Below are 25,633 nucleotides of genomic sequence, written 5' to 3'. Positions count from 1 at the left end.
AGAGAAGGGGAGACCTGAGAGCAGCTCCAGTGCCTTAAGGGGCTGCAGGAAAGCTGGAGAGGGGCTTGGGACAAGGGCCTGTAGGGACAGGCCAAGGGGAATGGCTTGAACCTGCCAGAACAGGGGAGACTGAGCTGAGCTCTGAGGCAGAAGCTGTTCCCTGTGAGGGTGCTGAGGCGCTGGCACAGGGTGCCCAGAGAAGCTGTGGCTGCCCCATCCCTGGCAGTGCTCAAGGCCAGGTTGGACACAGGGGCTTGGAGCAGCTGCTCCAGTGGAAGGGGTCCCTTCCTATGACAGGGGGTTACAATTGGAGGATCTTAGGGTCCTTTCCAACCCAAACCATTCCATGATTCTATGATTAATGTACCTCCAGATTAAATAACAAGGGTGTTTCTATAGTCTGGAGACAGACCCACCAGGCATTTTCTTTTCCTCTTAAAACCCGAATATTGACATGAACTAGATGATGACACCCGAGCACTTGGTAACACACCGGAGTTACACTAAATGAATAAGAAATAAAAAACTTTGCATATTTAGAAAGAAAAACCAGCACCATTCACTCCACACACGCACTTTACAACACCTGAACTACCTGCTCGGCTGCCTTCCTCTGGTGCCGGCCTGCCGGGCCCCTTAATCCCCTCAGCCTTACTTGACCCTGGCCTGAAGCGCTCCCAAAGCCGTAGCGAGAAGGTGGCAGCCACGATCGCCTGCATCGCCCCGACGTGCCCGCCCTCCGGTACCGGGGGAGCCCGCTCCCCTCAGGCCGCCCCAGCCCGGCTCGGCCGCGGCCCCACAGCCGAGCGCTCCCCGCTGCTCCTCACAACCACTGCAGCCCCAGCACCGCCAGGGCCGCACCACCCCCTTCCGACAGAATCCCTGCGCCACACAGAGAATAGTCCCCCTCCTCCGCTGCCGCTCCCGTCCGCAGGGCAACCGGGCAAGGCGGAGGCCAGGCCCCGGTGTCCGTGCGGAGGGGATTCCCTATACCGGTATCAGAATCCCTCCGCCGGTATCAGAATCCCTCCGCGGTATCCCCGCCTCCGCGGCTAGGTCCGGCCGGGCCGGCGCGGAGGGATTCCCGGGGGCTGCGCTGCGCCGGGGGAGGGAGGGGGGGAGGGAGGGAGGGAGGGAGGGGGGAGGAGGTGCCGGCGCCGCGGTGGCCCGAGGGGGGGGCGGGAGGGGGCAACATGGCGGCTCCGTATTAACTTCCCCCCCTCGGCAGCCCGCACTGCCGCCGCTCTCCCCCGGCCCCCCCCATGCCGGGCATGATGGAGAGGGGAGCGGAGCTCCTGGGGGGCAGGAGCCGGGCAGCCCCCAGCGGCACCAAGGGCAGCAGCCCCCCCAACGGGCACTACTCGGAGCCGGAGAGCGCCGCCGGTGACAGTGGCGACGAGCACGGTGCGAGCCTGGGGCCGCCCCGACAGCGGGGGAAGGAGGGGGGTGACGGGAGGGGCGCTGAGCCGTGCTGAGCCGAGCCCAGCCGTGCTAAGCCAAGCCGTGCTAAACCGAGCCGTGCTAAGCCGAGCCGAGCCGCCTCCCCCTGCCCGGTGCCGGCGCTGCCGCCGCCGTTCCTCCTCCTCCGCCGCCGCCGCGGGGGAGAGCAGGGGAGGGGGGAGACAGAGGGGGGTGCTCGGGAGCGCGCAGCGCGGCCCCGCGGTGCTTAACGATGGGGAGTGTCTCCCGGGAGCCGCCGTCTCCATTGTTCCGCTGAAACAAACTCCCCCTTCCGCCTCCGGCCCCCTCCCCGCCGGCCGGCGGGGCTCAGTCTGCGGCGGCGGCCGGGGGGAGGTGGCTTATAGCGGGCGGCGCGTCCCCAGCCCGGCCGGGCACGGCCACCGGCACTAATTTCTCCCCCTCCACTTTGCGTTGCAGATGTAGGAATGAGGGTCGGAGCCGAGTACCAGGCGCGCATTCCCGACTTCGAGCCCGGTAATGGCTGTGGGGCTGTAAGCTGATGTCTTCCCGAGCCGGGAGGGATGGGGTCGGTGCTGGGGGGGGGCTCGGCTCGGTCTTTGTGTTGGCGATCCGGTGCCGGCGGCGGGGGGGCACCGCGGAGGGGGTATTCCCACTCGGCTGATGGCGAATTCCCATCGCTATCGGCCGCGTTATGGTGTATCCGGCGGGAGGCGGTGAAGCGGAAAAAGGTTGGATGCTTTTTATTCCCCCCCTCGTTAAGCCATAGGGTATATCCTACATTAACCAGGTGGTTTAAGGGTATTGGCCGTGGGGAGATGGATGTTTTCGGGCAGCGGTGGGAAGTGATGCGCCTGCCGGAAGCGGAGCAGACCTGGCTGCGTGCGGGAGGAAGATGCGCTGGGTGGGAAACTCCTGCCCCTGGTCTGTGCTGTAGTAGCCCCGCTAACCCCAGGCTGAGCCGCTCTCCTCCGCCTTCCTCACCCCCCAGCCCCGCCCCGAGCAATACTGGGCACGTTTGCATAGCCTCGTCCTTGGGTTTAAGCGAGTTGATGGCTGGAATGGTGCCTTGCTTTACTACCAGGAGCAGTGAGACCGTAGGAGCGTTGATAGTTATGCTATAGTGGTAGATGAAGCCTATCTACTTTCCTGTGCTCCAGACAGGCTCCATTGGTGTCAGATGATTTCCTACCGGAAGAGGATTGGGCCAGAGCTTCTCACATAGTGCCTCCTAAAGCTGGAGTGAGCCCCTCTTGATGGGCGCAAGTCCCCACAGGCCAAAGAAAAGGCCGGGGGAAAGAAAGGGGGAGGGTGGGATTAAATGGATGCATGATCTTGGCATAAGGGAATGCCTCTTCCCCGAGGAAGGAGCGCGTAGCCGAGGTCTCTTTGTTAATAAGACTAACCGTTTGCACCCTTTATCTTTATATTGCCTACATAAAAATAAGCATAAATAAAAATCACCCTTTCTGATGTGTAACCCAGGCTTGTTTTTCCTACAGGCTGCTTAAATTAGACAAACACAGTGGTTTTTTGGGGTTTTTTGATTAAAAGAACTCTTCACCCCTTTTAGGACAACTGAGGATCTGTGGTTTCAATTTTGTGAACCATATCTGCAATAGCATCATTGCATTTGTACCCACAGAAGTAATTTTATACTCTCTTATAAGCAGATGGTTTAGAGCTCCTAAGTGGTCCTGGGGGGTGAAATTCAACTGATGCTGCTTTCCCTAATAACTGGGATTAATGCATACTGCTTTATCACTTAATGATGGAAATCTTCCTTTAGGAAGTCAAGTGTAAGAGGCATAATGTATGGTAGTGTTGTTCTTAGTGTGTGTTTTGACTGTTGGGGCAAGAAGGTGGTACCTTTTTTTTCTAACACCCAAGTATTATGGAAAGAGAAGGACTAAGTCCCTAAAGGGTAGAAGTACTGTACCTATTTACCATGGTAGCAGAATGGTTGTCTGAGAGCTCCTGCTTTCCCCTTTTTTCCTTTTTAATGAGTCCTGAGGTGTCATATCTTACAGATGGAAGTAATGCTGGGCAAAAAGAGGTGTTCTCCTATCATAGCTGCACTTAGATTACTTTTTTCCAGGGGGAGCAAATGTTGTAACGAACACTCCATTGTACTCCCAGGTTTGCATATATGGATATAGCACTATCTTCAGCTAACTTAAATGCTGTTTCTTCCTGTAGGTGCTTTAATGCCTGTTTTGAGAGAGTTTAACACAGGTTACAAAGTCAGCCCTGTGTTACACACACAGAATACTAAAATGAGTAGAATAAATGCCCATCCTTTGGCCTCGCTTAGCCTCCCTGCTGGTTTTCCTCTAGTACTTTATATTCTTGAGATGGAATTGTTTCTGCCTGTACTTTCCAACCCACCTACAGGTGCAGCAGGATGTTACAAAGCTGGTATCTTTGCTATGGGCTGCTTGGGTTCTCTTGGGAAGCGCAGTGGAGAGTGCCATCACTGCAGAAGTACCATCATGTTGTGTCATCTACATGTGAGATAACTGCTGGAGAAGTTTTACTCTGCTCAGATATGGACTTCCCAAAAGCTTTAGGTTGAATTCTGTTTGCTAAATACAGAAATACTTACTGCCCATCTGCCCTCAGGGGTGAGGAGGGGCTGTCAAGAAGAACACTTTAGAACTTTTAAGGTCTCTTATGGAATCCATTTCTGGGTACATCCTTGTAACTTTTCTCCCTCTAGTCTTCCTCTATGAAAACAGGCTTCCTTAAATCAAAGGTATTAAATTGCTACCATGGCCAATGGTCTTGTATGCTTCCAGATTTTCACTTTATTCTCCTGTACAGAACAGCTGCATCCATGTGTACATAACTCCTAAGGTTAAGCTGAAATTTAAGTGTCAGTTTGCTGCTACAGTTTATTCTGTACAGTTCACTCAAGTACAGAAACTTCTTCCTAAGTGGTTTGAATGTGGGGTTTGGGCATAGGGAGAATTGTCATGTTTGAGATGCAGCTTGCAGTCCTTTTCTTCCTTACTGGCTTACAACTCTGCTCCTCTAACATGCTTTGGTTAACGTGTTGCTTGGTATTTCCAGCCACTATCCATAATAAGAATGGAATTTGCAGATGTAGAGCATGCTGCCCTTGAGCTAAAACACAGCCTTTTTGCAGGAGGGAGTGCTGCTGACTTGAATACTTGGGTCACAAAGGATGCAAAAGCAGTTGTTGTAAAGATAGATCATAGTCCTGCATGTGGAGATGGAGGGATCCCTGGACTGTAGCTATGGACATCCAGTGTTGACAGGATCACAGGATCCCAAGGGTTGGAAGGGACCTCAAAAGATCATCTAGTCCAACCCCCCTGCAAGCTCCCTACATGCAACCCATTGTCTTGTGTCATTCTTGCTTTCCTTTTGGCAGTGTGAAGATGCCCCTGGCATGGAAACAGTTGTCTGATCCTACTGGAGAAACAGCAAAAAGGGGTGTCCTGGTGGGAGCTGTTTGTTAGTCATGTGAGGCTGGCACCTCAGTAGAGGTGTCACATATGTCACTGCATATGTGATCTTCTGCAGGCACAAATGATAGGGCTCTGAAACTTAAGGTTTTCATCTAATAATATCCATGGTATCTGCTTGCTTGCAGGTGTCTGCCCAGGATTTGGAAATAACTGAGGGTATACTCAAGTTTAGCTGCTTCTTGCTCACAACTTGGAATTCTGATGCATTTTGTAGTGGTCTTGTGCTCATTTCTTGGTTAGAGTGGAGTACAGGGGAGCAGTCATTTACTTCTGATCAAAGTAGAATGGATGAGAATGTGAATGTAACTTGTTTGCATTATTCTTCATGAAGTATTGCATTTCTGATAACTACAGTTGGCATGCTTTTTTTGTTCTAAAGGAGAATGTTATAATAAGGAATTGGTTCTTACCCACCAAAACCCTTTCAGAGTTCAGTACTGCTTATGCCTTGAAACTGGTGCTTTATGACTGTGTACATTTTGAACTTATTACAGAGTTTATGGTGCATTTAGACTATTTGTCATCCATGTCTCATTTTGGAAGGCACTTCTTTTAGTTTAAGTACCTGGTTTTCAAGTTCACAGTTGTAATGGATCTAAAGATGGCAAAGATGATAGCAAATACAGAAGGCTGCCAAACTAAAGTGGGAAGAACAAGAAAACACAGTACCTAATTAGAAAGCACTAAGTTTTCTTTCCCAAGGCATTGATATGTTTTGTTCTGTCTCTTTCAAGAAGATGTAGAACACTGTCAAAGACAGTGATGCAGAGCTTTCATGAGGTTGCATCAGTGTTGCTGTCTTCTGATAGGTGAGGTAACTTGGACTGCTTTGCTTGCTGCATTCAGGTGGAGGTGAAGAGCAAAAAAACAAGGCAGCCACCCAGTTGGCTGTGAATATCAGAATTGCATAGCTATGAAAATCAAAACTAGAGACAGATTAACACTTACTTTGTGCACACTTGTTAGGATCTTCCCCTGTTGAAAGGTCAGGGATGGTGACTGTTTCCTACCCTCTTCTTGTTGTCATTTATCTTTCATTGCTGGGGAGTATGTGTTTTAGGGCAGCCTAACTTAACACAGTAGATCTTGATACTCTATGATAGTGACAGATGTGCTGATAGAAATCTTAACTTCTAGAGGGCTATTCCAGCACAAGTACCTCTAAGTTTTGCACACAGCCAACTTTAGCAATGCACTTTAATGCTCCAGTTGTGGTAACCACGATCCTGTCTAATATCCAGTTATGACTGAACCTTGTAAGAGTAGTGTTCAGATTCAGCCATTCACGAAATTCAATGTCTTAAGGAAATAATGTGGCATTTTTAATGCCCTCTCTCCTCCTGCAGTAGCTAGGCTGGACTTCTTAATGTGATTGACTGTTATTTACTGTCCTGTGAATAGTTGTTCTCAAGATCATATTTATAAATACTGAAACTTACGTGTTTCCTTACAGGTGCCACAAAATATACTGATAAAGATAATGGAGGGATGCTTGTATGGTCTCCATATCATAATATTCCAGATGCCAAGTGTAAGTCCTTCCCTGCTTAGGAATTCGGATGCTTACTTGTAACTAACAGATTGTTTCTGGTGTGCCTGTTCATTCTGTATTCTTACACACAGTGAAACTGCAAATGGTAAATTAAACACAAAGCTTCTCTTCTGTTTTTTATTTAGAGAACTCCACGGAAAGGAAAGATGACCTTCTCTTATTTTATAGTTAAGTCTTTGTTTCAAGTCAAAACCTGTGTTGATTTATCATCAGTGTCTGTAAAACCTTTAGCTATTAGTAAAAGAATAAAACACCTAAACATGTGGAACTTGCTGCTCTAAATTGATAGAAGAATTTGCAGTGGAAAGATCCAGAAAAGATGTGTTGAGGCTACATTTAGGGGGGAATGATTATTGCTGTCTTATCAGGAAAAACTGAGCATTTTTTGCCTTCAAAAGTGATGGGACTCATCTGACTAAATGTGAAGAGTTACCTGTTTAGTCTAGTTTAAACCTGCCTCCTGTGCTAGAATTTCCCATATGTAATACAGGGGAATGAACTTTGAGGATGCAGTCATGAGAACCTGGTCCTCAAGGACAGTTTCTGTCTGTTACCAGTAGCTGGTAGTTGAAGGAACAGACCTTCTACTGTAGAACAATTAGGGATAAAATGCTCTACACCTCTGGTTACTCAACACTTTAAACTGCCAAAGAAATAGTGGCATCTGTGATCTGTTTGAATATTGAGGATATCATTATTTCCCTTTCTCAGTCATGCTTCCTTTCAGCCACATTCACTTGCCACTTCACTGGGAACTGTAGAAGGTGAAGAGTGTTTCTTTAAAGATACAAGTTGCCTGTTGAAGATGGAAACTAGCAGGACTTGGTTGCAAAGTGAGGGCAAGAGCCCAGCACAAAGCTGGCTTTGGTATGGCCAGAGATCACTTAAAAATGTTACTGATGAATTTGATGACCTGATTATTCAGCCTTTATATTCTCTATTGAAAACTGACTTGGTCCCGTGGTTAAAATGAATGTTGGTCAGTGAAATCTATGAAATATCAAGGCTATGCATAATCATTGCTCTAGAATCTCTTTACATTAATTTTAACGTGTTTGGCAATACAAACAGTAGAAGTAGTTCAATTTAAGACTAACCCAGGTGTCTGTGTTCTTTGGAGTGGGTTCCAGGAAGACATAGCCTTTCAATAACTAGCTGGTCTCTGATTTAAATCAATGATGAGCCTCTGTGGCTTTGTTGTGATAAAAATGTGAAAGAAGATATCTTTTCCACTGAGAACTGGCTGTGTAAAAAGTTGATTAAATTAAAACTAGTGGGTTTATTATTATTTGAAAGCTACGAATATATGTAAGGTTTTGGGGGATCTGGGCCTATATAGTGTATTAAAGCGTGGGAAGACCATTTTCCCATGCTAGATGGCTAATTCTGTGTCACCTTATAGCAGAACTAAAAGTACTAAAGAATAATTCTGACATTGCTTTGTTACAGTGGATGAATATATAGCAATAGCAAAGGAAAAACATGGATACAATGTGGAACAGGTAAGTGCTATGAAACCAGAGTGCTCATTTAAAGGATTCTTTTTAATACGAAAGAATAACACAACTCTTTTCTTTTTACTCTCTCCCCCTTGGTTACCATTAATTAACGCTGTTTCTCTTCAGGCACGGCAGCAAACACTGCAGTTAAATGGATCTGCATACAGTTGTGCTCTGGATTCTCTGCAAAAGATTGAGCTCTTTGTTTTCATGACATGCTCAGCTTGTAATGTGCACTTTTGAAAAGGTTTGGTATGTTTCTTGATACACTGGGCATGTCATGCACTTGTGTGTGTATATTCAGTTAAAGAATCCCTTAGGAAAGCAGCTTACAAATTTAAGGTTTAATATTGGAATTCAAATATGGTGCCATTTGTAACCATTAACTGTGGTAAGGACACCGATGGGAAGGTTTCTTGTGTATTTAAAACAGAGACAAACCAACTTCGAGTGTTTTTCAGAGGCAGGAAAAGAGAAATTCAAGGATTGAGAATAAGAAACAAGTTCACTTTGGGTTTTCTTTCTAATAACTTATAGTCACCATCCTGTAAAAAGTACAGGATAAAACTTTGCTGCTCTGCACTTAGTGCTGGTGTAGTTTTCTTCCTAAATTAACCAGTTTATGTAAAAGTGATACTACAAATTGCAAAAAATATCTGATGTACAAGCAGAAATAAGTTGTATGGTCAAGTTTTGGATGATGGAAGCTTGTAATAGCAATGACTCGCTAGCCAAGTGCTGTCTGAAAGAGAAGCTGCCAATACTGCGATGTCCAGTTTGGTGATGTTTGTTTCTGCTCTGGCTTTTATTAGGGGAGAGAGGGAACTGAGGGATCTCAGACTAAGTCTGTGCAAAAGACCAGTGTCCAGAGTAACTTGTGGTACAAAATGTTTTAAACTGTTCACACTTTGCAGAAGGTTGCTTGTTACTTGCCATTTTCACAGGAAAAGAGGTTTGCTGCATCCAGGTTATTAGATGTGAAGTCAGGGGTTCAGAGAGCTGATGAGCAAGTGGTCATCATGTCTGCCCTGTATCGTAGATAGAACCATAGACTGATTTGTGTTGGAAGGGACCTTAAAGCTTAATCAGTTCTGACCCCCTGCATGGGCAGGGACACCTTCCACTAGAGCAGGTTGAAACTGAAGTGTGGTTGAAACTTGAGTGGATTACATGTCCCAGTGTGAAACCTGGCTTCAAATCTGTCCTCGGTTCCCTGGCAGAAAGTCTAATCAGCTTTAAGAATATAAAGAAATTAATGTAAGAGAGTGTATTTAGGTTTCCATTCCTTGTTAGGTGCACATGACATGGAAATGGCCGTGCTGTTTGTGCATTGGAGAGTTGTAGAAAGCCCACTCTCACTTTGACCTTTCAGACTTGCATTTTGGATGATCCCCTGGCTGCTGAAAAGTAGTTTTGTTTTCTCTTTTGAATGGGCTGGTAATAAAGGCCTGAAGACCTGTAAGGACCTGTGTAGGTGATAACTACTTGTAAAGGAAGAAAGCAAGTCAGATTTGAGCCTGTCAGCCTAGTTCATGCTCATCCAGAATCATTGCTGCCATGCCAACCTTAAATTGCCTAGCTTTCCTACCTCTAATGAAGTACAGATGTGCCCACTCTTCATATTGTCTCCAAAGAGAGTTCTGTAACCTCTAGTGCATAGTCAATGAGAAGGGGTTCTGGTGGTCAGATTTTGCTTTAAATGAATAAATTGCCTTTTTTAACTTGTCTCACCATTTTAGAAGGTTGACTAAACCCAAAAAGGGACTGTTTCTTTTCAAAGGCTCTCGGCATGTTGTTCTGGCATAAACACAATATTGAGAAGTCCCTTGCGGATCTGCCCAACTTCACTCCTTTCCCTGACGAATGGACAGTTGAAGATAAAGTCCTATTTGAACAAGCATTTAGCTTCCATGGAAAGAGCTTTCACAGGATCCAGCAAATGGTAAAATAATACTTTAATCAGAAGCATTAAACCATTCAGAAGCCCTAAGAACTGAGGCTCCTGTTGGGTTAAGTCTCATGAGTTCCATGTAAAAGCTTCAGGAACAGCCTTGAATGTAAGATTTAAGTTAATTTCATCATGTCCCTTGGACCTGTAGTTTTTTTCTCTCTAAAAAAGACACTTTTTCCCTTTTCTTTTAAAAAATATACAAAATACATCCTTCTTTTCCATCTCATCCATGCATTTAAAATATTTGGGTAAAGGTGGTTATAAAGAGGCTGCAGTTTTGGGCTGCAGTTTTCATTTTAACAAGTATTAATGTACAATGAATTCTTTTAGCTTCCAGACAAGACTATTGCAAGCCTTGTAAAATACTACTATTCTTGGAAAAAAACTCGCTCTAGGACAAGTTTGATGGATCGACAGGCTCGGAAACTGGCTAATAGAAATAATCAAGGTGACAGGTAAGTTTTAGGTTCTTAGAGTATGGATGCCAGGGTAATATTCATCCACAATGTTTCAGTATGAACCGTATTTTTAGGTGTGAGCATCATTTAGCAAGGGGTTTGGTACCTGTGCTTTAAGAGCTGTATCACTCCAGTTGTTGTAACATACGGAAGTGCTTTAATGGATAACTAAAAAACAAGGGTTTAAAAGAAGTCTGGGAATGTGGTTTACAAATAATGCTTCATTTGGGAAGTCTAATCCTCTATTTTTGTGTGGGGAGTACAGTGGGTTTGTGGGTGGGGGTTTTCTGTGGTCTTTTTGCACTAGAATAGAGTTAAAGATCAGCTACTATAAAGAGCTGTAGCAATTAGAGTGCCCAAATACTGATTTATAACAAGGCTTTACATGAAGTCTTATTTTAGGAGACTTAGAGCCACCAAAGAGAATTAGAGCTCAAAATAGTTGTAAATTGTCTTGAACAGAAGGAAATGACATTTCCCCTAGTTACTATGGAATTGAAATTATACTGCACTTACTATACTGGAGTGTTAGCTTACTTCTCTCTTTTTAAAGAAATATGTTGAATGTATAAGTAGCATAATGAAGTTCATGTTGGAAAGTGTGATTTTATATTGTCAGAAAACTGCCCACCTAGAGCAAAAGTGTCTTCTTTAATTACATTATTGTATCTATAATCAGTATGCTTACTTGTGACCCTGCAGCTGAACAGTTACAGAAGAAAACCCATTTGCTTCTGATACAGCATTTTTGGATCTATTTTTCAAGAACTGAACAGTTTTGTGGTGTTGTTACATTCATTTATTCAGAAATCACACTGTGTGAATCACTGGATTGGACTTGACTAAACTAACTGTTATCTTTTCAACCTTTTTGGTTTAATTCAGCAGATTTCATTCCCAGTTACTAGATCTTAAGCACTTTGGTAACAAGCAGTCCTGTGTTTTCCCATCTTACGTCATCCCCTTTTGCTCTGCACAGGCTGATGTGGCAAATGAAAGGTTATTTGTAGCCTTGGTATAGTTGACCATGTAAGCGTTCATGCTGACACAAGTGGTTGTATTGAGAAAAGGTGACACCATAATATTTCAGCAGAGCAGTACCCACCACTGTTAAAAGTCATTTTGAAGCTCCAGTTTGGGATTGCTTGTTTATCATTGTAATTATTAGAATTTAACAGAGGAAATACGTTTGTAACAGTTCTTTTGAAAGCTACAGGTAACTGAGATGCTGTATACTTGGCATTGTGTCTTACTCTGATACATGTTTATATATGGGGTTAAAAAACAGATAAAATGACCAGCTTCTTATATCTCTCCTCAGTGATGATGATGTAGAAGAAGCACATCCAATGGATGGAAATGATAGTGATTATGATCCCAAAAAAGAAGCCAAAAAGGAGGTAACAGATAGCTTAACGGTGAATGTCAGTTTGTTCTCTGTCAATGTGATACCATGAAGAACATGACTTGTAGTGAAGAGGTTTAGCTTGTAGCCTACTGAAACCACAGGGGTTTTAGGTGATCAGTATCTTGACAGCTTCAGATTGGTGAAACAACATTCCCCCTCCCTCTGTAATGTGCTTACAGTTTTACTAGCCAGGAATTATGGAAATCTAAATGGGGTTTTTTGCATTTTTAAAATTAAATGATGTTTTTGCAAGAATCACTTCTTCTGTTCCTTCAAAGCCACAGTGAGGAGGTGCTTTTTAACTAACATGTGCCTTTACTGAAGTGCTTTCTACCAATAAATGTAGAGACAACCATTTTTGCCCCCTCTGATGGGCACTTACTGTTAGCTTTACAGCTAACTGCTACATTTGGGCTGTGTTCAGGTTTTGGGGTTTTTGTGGGGTTCTTTTGTTAAATATCCTTCATGAATAAGCCTGTGAAACAGCTAAGTGTGTAAATGTTTAATTCCTTTATTAACTTAACGAACTTGTGATTTTCCTGTAATGGGACAGTTCGTGCTTCTTGAGGATGTGAGGAGAGAGTAGTAATGCAAAACCTCCACATTCCCATGAAGTGGTACCTATGGTTATAACTAAAACTTTGCAGTTCTATCAGAAATGATGTTGACTAAGGGACTGAGAGGTTTAGATTCAGTTCTCAGCTTTGCAATAACTTTCAATGCATTGCTTTATCTAATGCCGCAAGAAAGGACAATTACAATTACTCCTTTCTGTAAAAGAGCCTTTTAAGTTTTTTAGCATGCCAGGGTATTTCTTTGAAATGGCACAAGATCTAATAATGAACCTTTTTACATTTCGTTCTGCTGTTGTAACAATGTGCCTGCAATCTGTTGATTTGAGTTGCTGCATAAGCCGCTTCTAAATAAGGGCTGTTTTGTTCAGTTTACTTTCCTTGGTTATTGTTTGAATTGCTACATGCAGTCCAGAATGAAAGTAGTTTCTTGATAGATATCTAGGAACAGAACAAATAGGTTTGCAGTTTCTGATGTGCTGTTTGGATCTACGTAAGATAATTCTGTGATCTAATATTTCTGGTAGGATTTGTGTCCTTTCAGTTTCTTAGCGATATATGAACTAGTTAGGCTGCTTGAATGTGCAGAGCAATGGGAACTTTGTTGCCAGAAAAGACTAAAACAAGCCAAAACCTCTAGTTTGGTAAGACAAAAGCTTGAGAGAATATTGTCATCTTAAATCCAGATTGAGCAGACAGGAACTGAAAGAGCAATGCAGACCCAAAACCCAAATGGCATGAATGGTCCAGAAGTAAACTTAACCTTGGGATATTTAGATGTCAAAGATGTAATGCTCTGTGTCAACTTTACAAAGAGCAAGTATCTTAAGTGCAAATATCTTAAATGGCCTCTATGAAGTCTCTGGACTGGATTAAGATGTTACATTAGCTGGGAAGAGAATGTGGCAGAAGGTCAAGCATAGTAGAGCAAACTACTGTTTGCTGATCTGTACTAATACTAGAGGACATTAATAGTGGCTGCTGCAATTTGTCTTCTCTTCATGGTGATCAGATAACCACCTCCTCTTAACCTGCATGGATGCCAGCAGGGAGGAGTAGTAGGGAGCTGCTTGAAGCAGCAAAAGGCCTGAATCCCATCTCTGTTCTGGTACTGAGCATTGCTTTGAATTGGAAAACCCTTGCAGGGAAAGTAATTTTTGCTTCTGTAGACCTGGCTTTGTGGGAATCTTAAATGGCTGCTCTATGGGAATAACATACATGCAGACTAGCTGTTGTGCAGCAAGGCCTACTGAAAACAAAGCTGAAAGTTTTAGGTGTCCAAACATGTCAAAACAGCAGTTACAAAGCCTTCATCTCCTCTCTGCTATCCCTTTCCACTTCAGAAAGCAAACAAGAAACACTTAAGTTTGCTAAGTTACATAGATTTTTATAATAACTGCCAAAGTACATCCACCCTTTCTCTGCCAAATCTCAAACCCCCTCCCAAAGCAAACAGCACTATCACTTACCATAGAGTGCTTACAGCAGGGAAAAGTGTCATCTTGCATTCGTGCCCTTCCTGGTTGACTCCAGGTCTTCTCCCTTGATCTTCACCTGAACTCTTCATATCTGCTAGAAATAAATGTGTAAATTCACTGATTACTTTGTTTGAACATGTAATATATATTTATGTATTCTTTATCTTTGCTTACATAGGAGGTTCTCAATTTTTGCCCTCTTCTACAGTATTCAGCCTGTGTTTTCTATGCTATTTATTGTGTTTTCTATGCTATTTATTGTGTTTTCAGCCATGTTTAAAAGGTTTTGAAAACTGGCCTTTCTAAGACTTAATGCAGGCTTATCCAGCAAATGCTCCATCAGCTCATCTGCAAGTCTTAGCTTGGAATACTACATGCAGAGGAGGATGTTAGCTTAGGTTATCTTTGTCATAAATACGACATTAAAATGCTGTGTGATACTTTATGAAAGTTGCTTACAAGATGCTGTTATTCTTTAATGATTTATTTCTTGTAAATTAAAGGGCAATAATGAGCAGCCTGTTCAGACCAGCAAAATAGGTCTGGGTAGAAGAGAGTATCAGAGCTTGCAGCATCGCCACCATTCTCAGCGTTCCAAATGCCGTCCACCAAAAGGCATGTACCTGACCCAGGAAGATGTGATAGCTGTTTCCTGTAGCCCCAATGCAGCCAACACAATTCTTAGACAGCTGGATATGGAACTAATCTCATTAAAGCGACAGGTACCATGGGTTATTGGTCTTGTTTTGTTTTCATCTCAGATTGTTCTGATTGTAATGATTTTGAAGATTATCTGTGAAGATTCTGAAACCTCTTTAATGTGAGTCTTCCTACCTTTGTTATCACCAGAAATGCTGGATGCTACCTGACTAGCTGTTCTTTGGTTATTGTTTTTATGTTAGCAACATGGAGAAGGACGACTTCCTTTTAGAAAGAAGGGACAAGAGGGGGGAATACAGCATGAAAACAATATTACAGTTTTGGGGACAAGAAAAAACTGAAGTCACATTTGATATTATTATTTTAACCTTGTTAAAAGTATTTGTGTAACAAGTGAGAATAAGACCAATGTATCAGAAGAAGTTATATTTATTATGCTTAAAATTGTAGCTGTTTCTCTGGAAGTCCTTCCCCACACACCATGGAGAGGGTGGGAGCAGGGAAGAAATGGACTTGGTTATTTCTTTGTTTGAATCTGAGCTTTCTAACTCTTAACCACATTTAGAACAGCTTTGCAGTCCTCACCTTTAAGAGGACAACTGCCTGCGTCCTTTGCGTGAAGAAATGAACTTTTGGCACTTTAAGCTGAAACACAGAATCTATTGAGCTTCTCAGGGTACAGCAGCATGTGCATGCTTGCTTTCTAGGAGTGATGGGGCTACAAAGTCAAGGCTTATCTCCGGGAACTTCTGCCTCCTTATAGATCGCTAAGAGCTGGCATGTTGCAAAACCATGGAGTGAATAAAGGCTTTCATGGGGTTTTTTGCTCCCTTGTATTCTTTTACAGGAGAAACATGCTTCTTTCTGTCACAGCAGGACTCTGGGGCTCACTAGCATAGGTGGGTTTCACTTTTTAGCCTAAGTGTAGGTGAGTTAGAGCCTTGAGGTTCTGTTTCTCTTTTTTTCTTGCAGTGCTCTCAGAGGTGCAGCCTTTGGAATCTCCCACTGAGTTGTCTGCTTTGTGTCCGTACTTCAGAACGCTTGTAATAGCTGTGCACCATAGTATGCAGACTTCTTTTCCTTACCTATGTTACCTTATACGCATCATATACATATATGAATGATTTGGAAACACTCTCCTTTTTATAGACCAAGTTATGTGAATACTTCGGCTCATTTCACCCTGAAAGGAAATCACGTTGATCTAGGGTCAATAAAAAGCAGTCTTGTGAGAAGGAGCCAACTGGAAACATCTTGGAACTCTTTTTTCCCCTCTCCCTTCAGTGTTTTTTGGAGAAGGCAGTTCCTGTATACAGGACATCTCACTTAGGTTCCCAAGAAACACATTTTATGTCTAGAATACTCCGCATTCTTCTTCAAGGACACACACGCAGTTATCAAACCTTGCTTGTCATGGCCTACTTTGGATACTCCTGCAGACAAACGGTGCTTTGGAAAGACTGGCTTAAATATTTTTCTCTCCATAGTAAACTGTGCTGTGTTTTTTGAAGTGTATTTTTGTAACCAGTTAAAAGTAGTGAAGCCTTAAACCATAATATTTCTCTTTCTAACTTAGGAGGTACACTTGTGGCAATCCTAGTGAAGATATATGTGTAAAGTGACCAACTTTCTTTGTGGAGCTGATTAACTTTGTTGTTTTTGACCAAGGTTCAAAATGCTAAGCAAGTAAACAGTGCACTTAAACAGAAAATGGAAGGCGGGATTGAAGAATTCAAACCTCCTGAGGTAAATCACAATAACTACCAGACCTTGTGGCCTTGCACTTGCATTGGTAGGAAGCTGCAGGAGTGTATTTGCTGCAGCACAGTGTTTGCATTTCAGCAGCAGCTTAAACGGGATCCATTGAGTTACATGCAGGGGTGAGTCTGGCTTCTTTACAAGGAATTAGCGGTAGGCTTTTCTTATGCAACTGGCTGAATAGAGAACCAGAAAAGAATGGGATGCCATGGGTGTTGAGGAGAACAGGGAGCTAAAGTTGAGCCCTCATGTATGGGTTGCATTGGGGTTTTTTTCCTGATTAAAAGTAGATTATGTAGATTGCTAGCAGTAAATTCTGTGTTCTGTGTGACTGTACATATATTTGGGCATCCGAAGTGAATGACTTATTACTACTGAAGTTCTCTTTTTGCTTGTTTTAAAGGCTTGGCTATGAAACGTAACATGAATGCAAAACACTCCAGACACCAAGTCCTAATAGTTTAGAGAAAGGCAACTATAAGTTCAGGTTCTTCTCTTAAGTAATCTTAAGAGTGTTTTACCTATGTTACCAAGTGTAGTGCGAGTAAAACACCTTCTGATGCTCAGATATTATGCAGCTGTTGATACGTTTTAATGATCTTTCTGCCATTTTTCTGATTTTAATAGTCTAATCAGAAAATCAATGCCCGTTGGACCACAGAAGAGCAGCTTCTTGCAGTACAAGGTATGTTAACAGCAGTAGTAGTCTGAAATCTCATGCAAAGGGTTTGAAGAGGTACTCGGGCTTATGCTTGTATTTCCCTATAATGAAAAGCTGAACTTTATCTGGTCTTACACATCGGTCACTGGAGAAACAGCAAAACTAGGGAGAATACTTAGGGCATTCATTCAAGCAACACGATACTTTCAGTCTTTTACCCATATTAAATCTTGAATAGAAAAGCAAAGCTGAGTTTAACAACTGTAGTAGTACCAAAAACATCCCTTCAATCATCTTCTAAATCACCTCACATTAATTGCTCTAAAGCGGAAGACTGAAGTAATAGTTCAAGTAATAGAACTTGAAGCAAACACTTAAGACATCTCTCTGTATTCTTAAGGCAGAAAAAAGCAAACGTAAAACTGCTTTACAGCTGATTTTCTCTGTTCATGAGGGAATAAAAAAGCAGATCTGTACCCAGTGGAGGGCTTTTAAGAGTCTAAAGCTGGATATGGATACTTGGCTAACAGTTATACTGGAGAAAAAAATGTTTCCTTGTAGGCTACTGAAACCACTAACTTGCAGTTATTTCATTTATGTGAAGGAAAACTGACTCTTGTCTTGCTTTAACATGCTCTGCCTAACGTGCAAGGGAGATATATGGAGAGCTTAACACTGTCTTCAAGGCACTACACATTGACTCCTATGGATCATCTTTTTAAGACAATATAATGAGCTCAGTTATAAACATCTCCTTTCTTTCTGTATTTTACACCTTTCAAGTGGAAGGGCTGAATTTTAGTACAAAACCTTCAGTTGGATCAGGATATCAGTGTAAAGTTGTCAGGTGTACCATAACTGCTAGTTATTAGCCAGATGACTGAACCTTAAGTTAGGTTAGTTTTGACTTGAGCATTGGGACATTCAGTTTGTACATTCAAACCAGATTCATTTCATCAAAGTATTGATACATTTTGGCATGTGTGTTTAAGAAATCATAAGTATTAAGCAGGTAGGTGGCATTTCTGTGATTTGTTCACTTGAATCCAAGCGTGGAAATCATAGCCATGATTTGCAGTAATACAGTTTTGGTGCTGTTCTTCCTAAATGTGAAAAAACTCCTGTCATCTGTGGGCTGATCTCAAGAGATTGGCAGTAACCAAAGAGGAGGGAATGGGAAAACCCACCTTAAAATAGAGCTGAGTGTCTAAGCTTAAAAGCAGTGTGGCTGCCTGCAGTTGGGTTGTGGGCTCAGACTTAGGATCTCTGAGCTCATCTCCTGCAGTATAATTTATCAGTTACTGTTCAACTTTGCCTCAATAGTTATTGAATGTAACAGGCCAGTTCATCACTTGAGGTTTCTTCAGTTGCAAACTTAATTCACATACAGAAATGTGTAAGTACAATCTTTTCAAAGTAAGACCTTGGCCATATGAAAATTGCAATTGGAAAAATGCTTTAAGATTCAGTGAAAACAACAAAATTTAAACTGAAGAGCACTGCAGTGGAAAACAGTTGGGACAACCAGGATCTAATTCTAGCTCGGAGTTGCCAGGAGCACTGTAATCCCATCACAGTGAAACTGCATCTCTCCTAAGCCATGTTGCAGTGTAGTATTGTATTGCTTTGGGCCCAGGCTGAGGTTTTCTGTGCCTCTCTGTGTTTGCTGTGCTGCACAACATTAAGGAGTGTAGACAGGTTGGATATATGAGTTCCTCCAAGGTAGGCACACAAGGTGAAACACTGGAATAGGGAGCATGCACATGATCAGATACACCTTTTGCAACTGGATGAAGCCTTGAAGGGTTCCCATGATTAGGGCTACTTTCACATGAGCTGGGAGAAAGATATTCATACATGTGAAGCGATGCTATACAGTTGTCTTGTTTTGAGCTTCACATTCAGCAACCTAATAAAACTATTCTTTGTGGGTAGCAGATTAAGCACCTTAGAAGTACCTTTGCATGGTGCTTAGCACAGAATTTATATCAGGATATTTAAGTAACGTGCACCCATTTGAAAGGGATGGTGGGTTGGGATCAACTCTTATACATATGCCAGCACCTTATGCATCAAACTTTCTTAAACATGTATTAAACTTTCTCTGTTCCTGATGCAGCTTAGAAGGCTTTTGCTCCATCACTGGTGATGTAGTCACTGGTGATGCTAGAGCAGTACTAAATAGCACTTGGGAAAGAATCCACAGTGAGCAGTGCTGTGTGTAGCTAAACCAAGGAAATACTGTTTTCTTTAGGTATTTCTCATAGTGAAGGCAAGATACACTGTTCTCAAGCTGTTTGCTTGGAAATAGGCTTTGAGACCTTGTTTTTGACAAGTTTAGTTGAAAACAGGCGCAGTCAGTTTGCAGTTTGGGGGGAAAGAAGAAGTATAGACAGCATAGTAATAAGGTGCTGAAAACATTAAAATCGAAGGAGGTTTCAAACAACTGTATTTCATTTTGCTGGGAGCTTTGTTCACTTGGTAAATTGTATAGGATGTTAGATACGTTGCACTGGCTATTTAATGAGTAAGTTGGTAAGGGTGGTAATGGTATGAAGGATATTCAAACACTGGAGGGAGTGCTCCGTGGGCGCACACAGCCTTTGAGGAGTATAGCTGATAGCTTGTACAACTGATGAAGCACAGAGCCAAATCCCTATCTGCTTTGCCTCGATACGTGCCCTCCCTCATGGCTCTGCTAGGTCCCTTTGTTTTCTTGCCAAGGTTCTTGCAGTCAGGATGGTTGGATTCTTCTGTATGCCCCAGAAAAGACCTTAAGTGATGTAGCTGTGCTCTTGACAGCTGAAACAGCAGCTCCAGCTACAGAAATAGTTCTATCCTGGAGCTGATCTTTTCCCTTAAATTGCAGTGTGTGTACATGACCACATCAGAAGTGCCCGTCAATGAAGAAAGTAGCAAAGAGCAGAACAAGCTGAAGGCCAGACTTTCACCATTAAGGTGAAAAGGAGCATGGCTTTTCGATTCGAAGCAGCTCTCACTTTCTGAATCCTGTGCTTCACTTTCTGAAGTGAGGCATGAAATTAGGCATGAATTTCTTTTCCTGTAATGAGACAGAGTGCCCATCCTCTGAGCGCTGTAATATGAATGAGCTTAGTTATCAAGAGCTTTCACAGAAGAAGTCAGATTGTCACTCATGCATAGCTGAGAGCAGAAAATGAGTCTTCTGTTTACTCAATCTGAGATTTCTTTTATTAGTCCTCAAATTTTTGGATGCTCGTGATTAAAATTAGACTTTGTGCAACTAAAAGCTGTGTTCTGGGATGGTGGAGAGCTTTTTTCTTAAGCAGGAAGAGGAGGACCTAGATACATACCCTAAATAGAACTGAGAAAATCAATAAACATTGATACAATTCCAACTTTAGGTTAAAAGCTATGGAATGTGGTACTTGTGTGTTATGTGCAAACGTAGTTTTAGAACTTTATATGTTGGGATTTTCTTGTGAAGTGCTTGTGAACAAAAGTGACCTACTGATGTCAACATGAAGTAAGAATGATGTAAAGATCTTTGTCCTGGAGGCTTGTGCTGGGCTGTCTTATAAATACACATCAATAGCTTATATATTCACTTATATTCCTCAAGGCGGTTGTCCCAAAACCCCAGATTCTTCTGCCCAGCTCAGATGGTGAATGGAAGCTTTACAAAGCCTTTGCCAGGTGAATTCTGGCCAGTTGCTCTTCATAGCCTCAGCAGAGCATATCACAAGTTGGGGAATGAGCAGTATATCATGGCATATGGAACTGTGCCCCCTGTTCTGCCCTGTGCTTGCTCCAGTAGCTCCTGCTGCACAGACTGTGGGCACAGAAACATCTGTGTGCAGCTGGCATTGAGGGAACCTGTAAAAGCTGTTGGTATTTGTCCCTTTACGTTTGTAGTGTTATACCCTGTGCACAGCAACACGTACATGCTCGGTCACCCTCCCTCTCCATCTTGAACTTGTCTTGGGCTTCTGCCCTCACTGCAAGCATACTGAAGGATATCTTTGTTTGTCAGAGGCCACATCTCTGTGGTTTCAGGTTGGGAGCCTTGGTGAGTAAGGCAGGATCCTTAAGTAGAGTGGGTAATAATGTTTTAATAAAGCTCTTGATTTGTATGTTGATAGCTGTGCAATTAAAACTGACTTTGTTTTAATGGAAATTGAGGCCTTCTCCTAACTGAGAAGTCCTCCTAATTAGCGAGTCCTTGGTTTGCAGGTCCCATAGGTTCTCTCTATGAATACATCACACGTAGCTGTGTCTGACTGATTCTTCACAGCTATGTTATTTACTTTGCCTTCCAGGTGTCCGAAAATATGGTAAAGATTTTCAAGCTATTGCAGATGTAATTGGCAACAAGACTGTTGGCCAAGTGAAGAACTTCTTTGTAAACTACAGGCGTCGGTTTAACTTAGAGGAGGTATTGCAGGAATGGGAAGCGGAACAAGGAACCCTGGCTTCTAATGGTGATGCTTCTGCTTTAGGGGAGGACACAAAAAATACTTCTAATGTGCCATCAGGAAAGAGCACTGATGAAGAAGATGAGGTGTGTTTTGTGTACCAGAAATAAGTAAGCATGGGTTGAGGAACAGCATTTGTTTTAGTGATATAATGTAAGGTTAACTGGTGTGGAGTGGCAAACCGCATTCTAAAGAATGATGATGAGCTTGCATAGAACTTCAGCCAGTGTCGTTAACCAGCTGGGAGCAGGACTGCACCTTTCATAGTGACGATCACGTTACTGTTTTACTGTTAAAATACACTTCTTGTTCTAGAAGAAGACTCCTGCTTGGTAAAAACGTTTAGTTCTGTCTGTAATGTTTTGGTTGGTGATTTCTGTTCAGTAACTTCTCAGTTCTTTGGTTCTGTTTCTTTTAAATGCTGTTTCCTGTGTAGTGGACAGTGGCAGCCCAACTGCATCGGTTCTGGCTGGGACAGCAGTTCACGCACTCTTGTCTTTGTCCTTTGTGCAGGCACAAAGCACTCCGGCCACTCAGTGTTTAGGCCCTTCACCTCCAGCACAGGCATCTGCTCCAGCACCTACCGCTCCCATGGCAACTCTAAATCAGCCTCCCCCGTTACTCCGTCCGGCGCTCCCTGCTGCTCCTGCCCTGCACCGGCAGCCTCCTCCGCTCCAGCAGCAGGCACGCTTCATCCAGCCCAGGCCGACCCTAAACCAGCCTCCTCCGCCGCTCATCCGCCCAGCTAACTCCATGCCTCCTCGTCTCAACCCCCGGCCCGTGTTAACCACGGTCAGCGGCCAGCAGCCACCCTCGCTCATTGGAATTCAGACAGAATCTCAGTCCACTCTGCACTGAAGAAATAGAGCAGGATTATGCTAACTCCTACATTGGGAAATCAGATCCGTGTACTTTTTGTTTCCTTTTATTTTCCTGTTTCCAACCAATGAAGGGGAGAAAAGAGCAAGCCTTCACAGCTACCTGAGCAGTCCTACAGAGGAGCAAGCTAATACCTACACGGGAATGACCACCTGTATCAAAGTATTTTTATGTCAGACTTGTACAGCAGAACAATGCCTCCAATACAGCCTCCTCTATGAATACCTGTTGAAGGAAGCTGACTTCTTCAGTGAATAAATGTTCAACACACCAAGATTTTGTTTAACTGATTTTTACTCTATTTATTTTATTACAGGTCTTTGTAGTCGAGCATCTAACTACAGGAAAGTAGCCTGGCAAACCTAGGGATAGATAATATCGTAGGAGACTTAAATGTAGCTTTGGAGGGTTGGTTTGTGTGTGTGTGTGTGCGTGTGTGTGAATTCTTTGGTTTCATTTTTTACCTTTTAGTGCAAAAAAACAAGAATGGCCTTAGGTTCAGGAGTTTTGGCCCTGTTTAGGTAACGGTAGAAGCATTTTGCGCACTTGTATAATGTAGATGTTTCTTCTCTTTGTGTTTCCCCAGAACACTTTTTCTTGTTTAAAAAGGTACTGTCTTGTTAAACACTCCTCTGAAAGAGTATTCTGAAACCTCAGTGAGCTATTGTACCAAACTTGCTATATCTCACATGTGTTTTACTCATGGAAGTTAACTGAAAACAGCAATCCAGTTCCCTGCTGCAGTATCTCCTGTGGGCTGGGGTGGAGAGAGAGGCAGCAACTTCCACCACCCAGGGGGGTGACAGGAGAGGAGCCATATAACAAGAAGCATTAATTTATGCCACTAATTCTTCTAATTTAAGGACAGTAGAATGTAACTCATCTGAGAATGGCTGCCTGTAGTTGGTGTATGCTAGATCCTTGCTGCCTGCCCAAGAATTCATGAGGGAAGTAGGGAGGCTGGTGCTGGTAGCTGAGCATTGGGGCAGCAGTGACCTGCTGCCAGCTCGGTCATGCTGTTAAATCATTGTCTCTGATTTCTGCTGCTTCTGGCAGAGCTGATTAGTCAGGTTGAAGTTACTGTGGGGTTCTTTGCTTTATGATATTGACTAAAACCTGCATTTGGGTATTATTGCTTCCAAATTCCAGGAGATGGAAAGGTTTCCTTCCCACCGCATTCTTGTCTAAACCCTCGAGTTATGCCCAGCGGTGTTTTGGGAATGGGGTTTTTCAGTTCTTTGTTCAGCCTGTTTCTTCTTTTAAGTAGGTGCCTCTGCCCTCTGAGTAAACCAGGCTGCAGATCTTGAGTTTGGAAACTGATCTGAACCAAGCTACTGAAAAACATCTCATTCTGGAGTATGTAATAACATTCATGTTGACTGCCACACTGCTTGGAAAATGAGTTTTGCTTATAGCTGAAATGGTGTTTGAAAACCCTTTTGAAATCCATTCGGTTATTAACTAGATTTGCCTTGACTGAAATGAGGCTTTATTTGAAAATGGAATTTGCTCTCACTAGGCTTTTTCACAGATAAATTGGATCGTTTAATGATGAGTTTAGCAGCCAGGCTGAGGTCTTTTTTATGTATGAAGGGAAGTTCTTAGAGCATCAGATCCTATTTCATTTGTAAATGGAGTATTAAGGTTTGATAGCTGTCCCTGAATTGCAGTGAAGGTGTTGACCCTTATAGTCTAGTTCTTCAGTTGAAAATGTTTTCAGATGAAACTGGAGAGATGTTTCTTTCTGAACAGCTTTCCCTGCTGTGCTGAGGTCTGGTACAAAAGGTCCTTAGACGTTTTCTTTTGCATCACAGCAGAAGCTAAGCCACTACATGAGCATCAGGTGGCCAAGAGAAGCAGCACTGTACAAGCACTGAGGAATTCGGGGTCACTGCAGCTTGTGTTCTGGGAGTCACAAGTGTCCCCGTGTTAGCTACACAAAGCTGGCTGCTCTTCCAACCCAATCTACTTCATTTTGACATCCTTAGTATCTCAGTTGAAGTGTTAAGAGTGACAAGATCCATCTTCAGGTTTTCTTTTGTCTGCCTTTCTTTTTAGCATTGAGTCTCCCAGGTGTGTGTATTGTACCTTTGCTGATTTTTGTCTTGTCTCTTGTCGATAGCCTTCAGTATGCAGAACGTTGGGTGTTGCAGGAGCAGTTCCAGAACTGTTCAGTACCTTGTAATTCCGTTTAATCTTGTTTATTCAATGACTGGGCAAAGGTGCTGTATTTGACGGGGGGAGGGAGGGTCAGAGATAGGTAGTATTTCTTAATTTCCATACACTGTAGCACACAGTAGGGAACTAGCATTTGTAGTACCAAGTAAGTATGTACATAGCAAAATGTCTTTATTGTGTGCTTTGCAGATATGTGCATACAGTTTGCACGTCCTGTTTTCGGGGGGTAGGTTTGTTTTAAGCAGTGTTTGCCTGGAGAGTGATATGCTTGCTGCTTAATCAAAGGATTAAAGTTTCAAAGAAATCTGTGTCTTCTATTTTTATGTACCTTGTAACGGTCTGATATGTTAGGGCCCTTATACTGTGATTCTCTTCTAAATTCATTTCTATTTTTTTAAGAATTAGAAATAAAATGATACAATGGTGTTGATTTCAGTGGGGCATTTCTTTTGCCATCTCCAGTCGCCTGGTTTGTAATGTAGTCATGAACTCTCGACTTCAAGGTTGGCTTAATTTTGTCACTTTAAAGAAGAATAATGTACAATGTTTGCACACTAAAGTTTGGCCGAGAACGTGTATCCTACATTGTTCAAAGCTAATGTAACTCTACAGCTTTTTGTACAGTTTATTTTAGTTAATAAAGCAAAACGGTACTAAAACAGCTGCCAGATCTTACAAACTCAAGCCATAATCTGAATGACGTCTTCTAGGAGCGACACTTGCACCATATGGATGTACAAGAGCTATCAGGTTGAATTGTTGCCCTTTAACTCGGAATGGATATGAAGTTAAGCAAGTATTTCTGCGTTAATAAAACATCACCCGTCCTAGTAAATCAGCTTAGTTTGTTTTACTGTTGATGGTGAGCAAAAGGAATTACAGTTCCCTCTGTCCGTAGTTCATCTTTTATAGGGTTGGGATTATTCTGGCAGCTGAACAGAAAACAGAACCCAAGCCAGTAGCTTATAGACATGGGAGTTTGTGTATGAACAGAAGAGAGCTGCAGCTGTGAGGGTGAAGGTTACCACAGTTATGCTGTGCTTCTTGCTAGCACCAGAAAGGAGGAGGCTAAAAGTTGCATCTGATGCTAGGCAGAAGCAGGGAGCAAAGCAAAGCCAGGGTGTCAGGGCAAGGACAAACAGATTGCAGGTGCTGGTTCAGAGCTGTGCTTCCAAATGCAAAGGAAGCTGTAGAGGAGGCAGCTCTGTCACA

At 42.9% G+C, this 25,633-nt stretch overlaps 1 protein-coding gene across 4 annotated transcripts; it reads left to right on the top strand.

The window, feature by feature from the left end:
• Positions 1-1,206: 1,206 nt before the first annotated feature.
• RCOR3 (REST corepressor 3) lies at positions 1,207-24,851 on the top strand. Of its 4 annotated transcripts, none has more exons than XM_034060354.1 (12): positions 1,207-1,404; positions 1,879-1,935; positions 6,367-6,444; positions 7,915-7,967; positions 9,745-9,906; positions 10,246-10,370; positions 11,695-11,791; positions 14,335-14,553; positions 16,160-16,237; positions 16,877-16,934; positions 21,209-21,450; positions 21,878-24,851. In XM_034060354.1, exons 1-12 carry the CDS (start codon positions 1,263-1,265, stop codon positions 22,220-22,222), a joined length of 1,656 nt encoding a protein of 551 aa, XP_033916245.1. In that variant the 5' UTR covers positions 1,207-1,262; the 3' UTR covers positions 22,223-24,851. The 4 variants fall into 4 exon arrangements, with proteins under 4 accessions (XP_033916245.1, XP_033916248.1, XP_033916246.1 ...); XM_034060355.1 differs by having other exon boundaries at positions 1,208-1,404; positions 11,695-11,773; XM_034060357.1 differs by lacking the exon at positions 21,209-21,450 and having other exon boundaries at positions 11,695-11,773.
• Positions 24,852-25,633: the final 782 nt, after the last annotated feature.

Source organism: Melopsittacus undulatus, chromosome 3, assembly GCF_012275295.1.
Source record: "Melopsittacus undulatus isolate bMelUnd1 chromosome 3, bMelUnd1.mat.Z, whole genome shotgun sequence".
Classification (NCBI taxonomy): Eukaryota; Metazoa; Chordata; class Aves; order Psittaciformes; family Psittaculidae; genus Melopsittacus; species Melopsittacus undulatus.
This window is presented reverse-complemented; position numbering and strand designations above follow the sequence as displayed.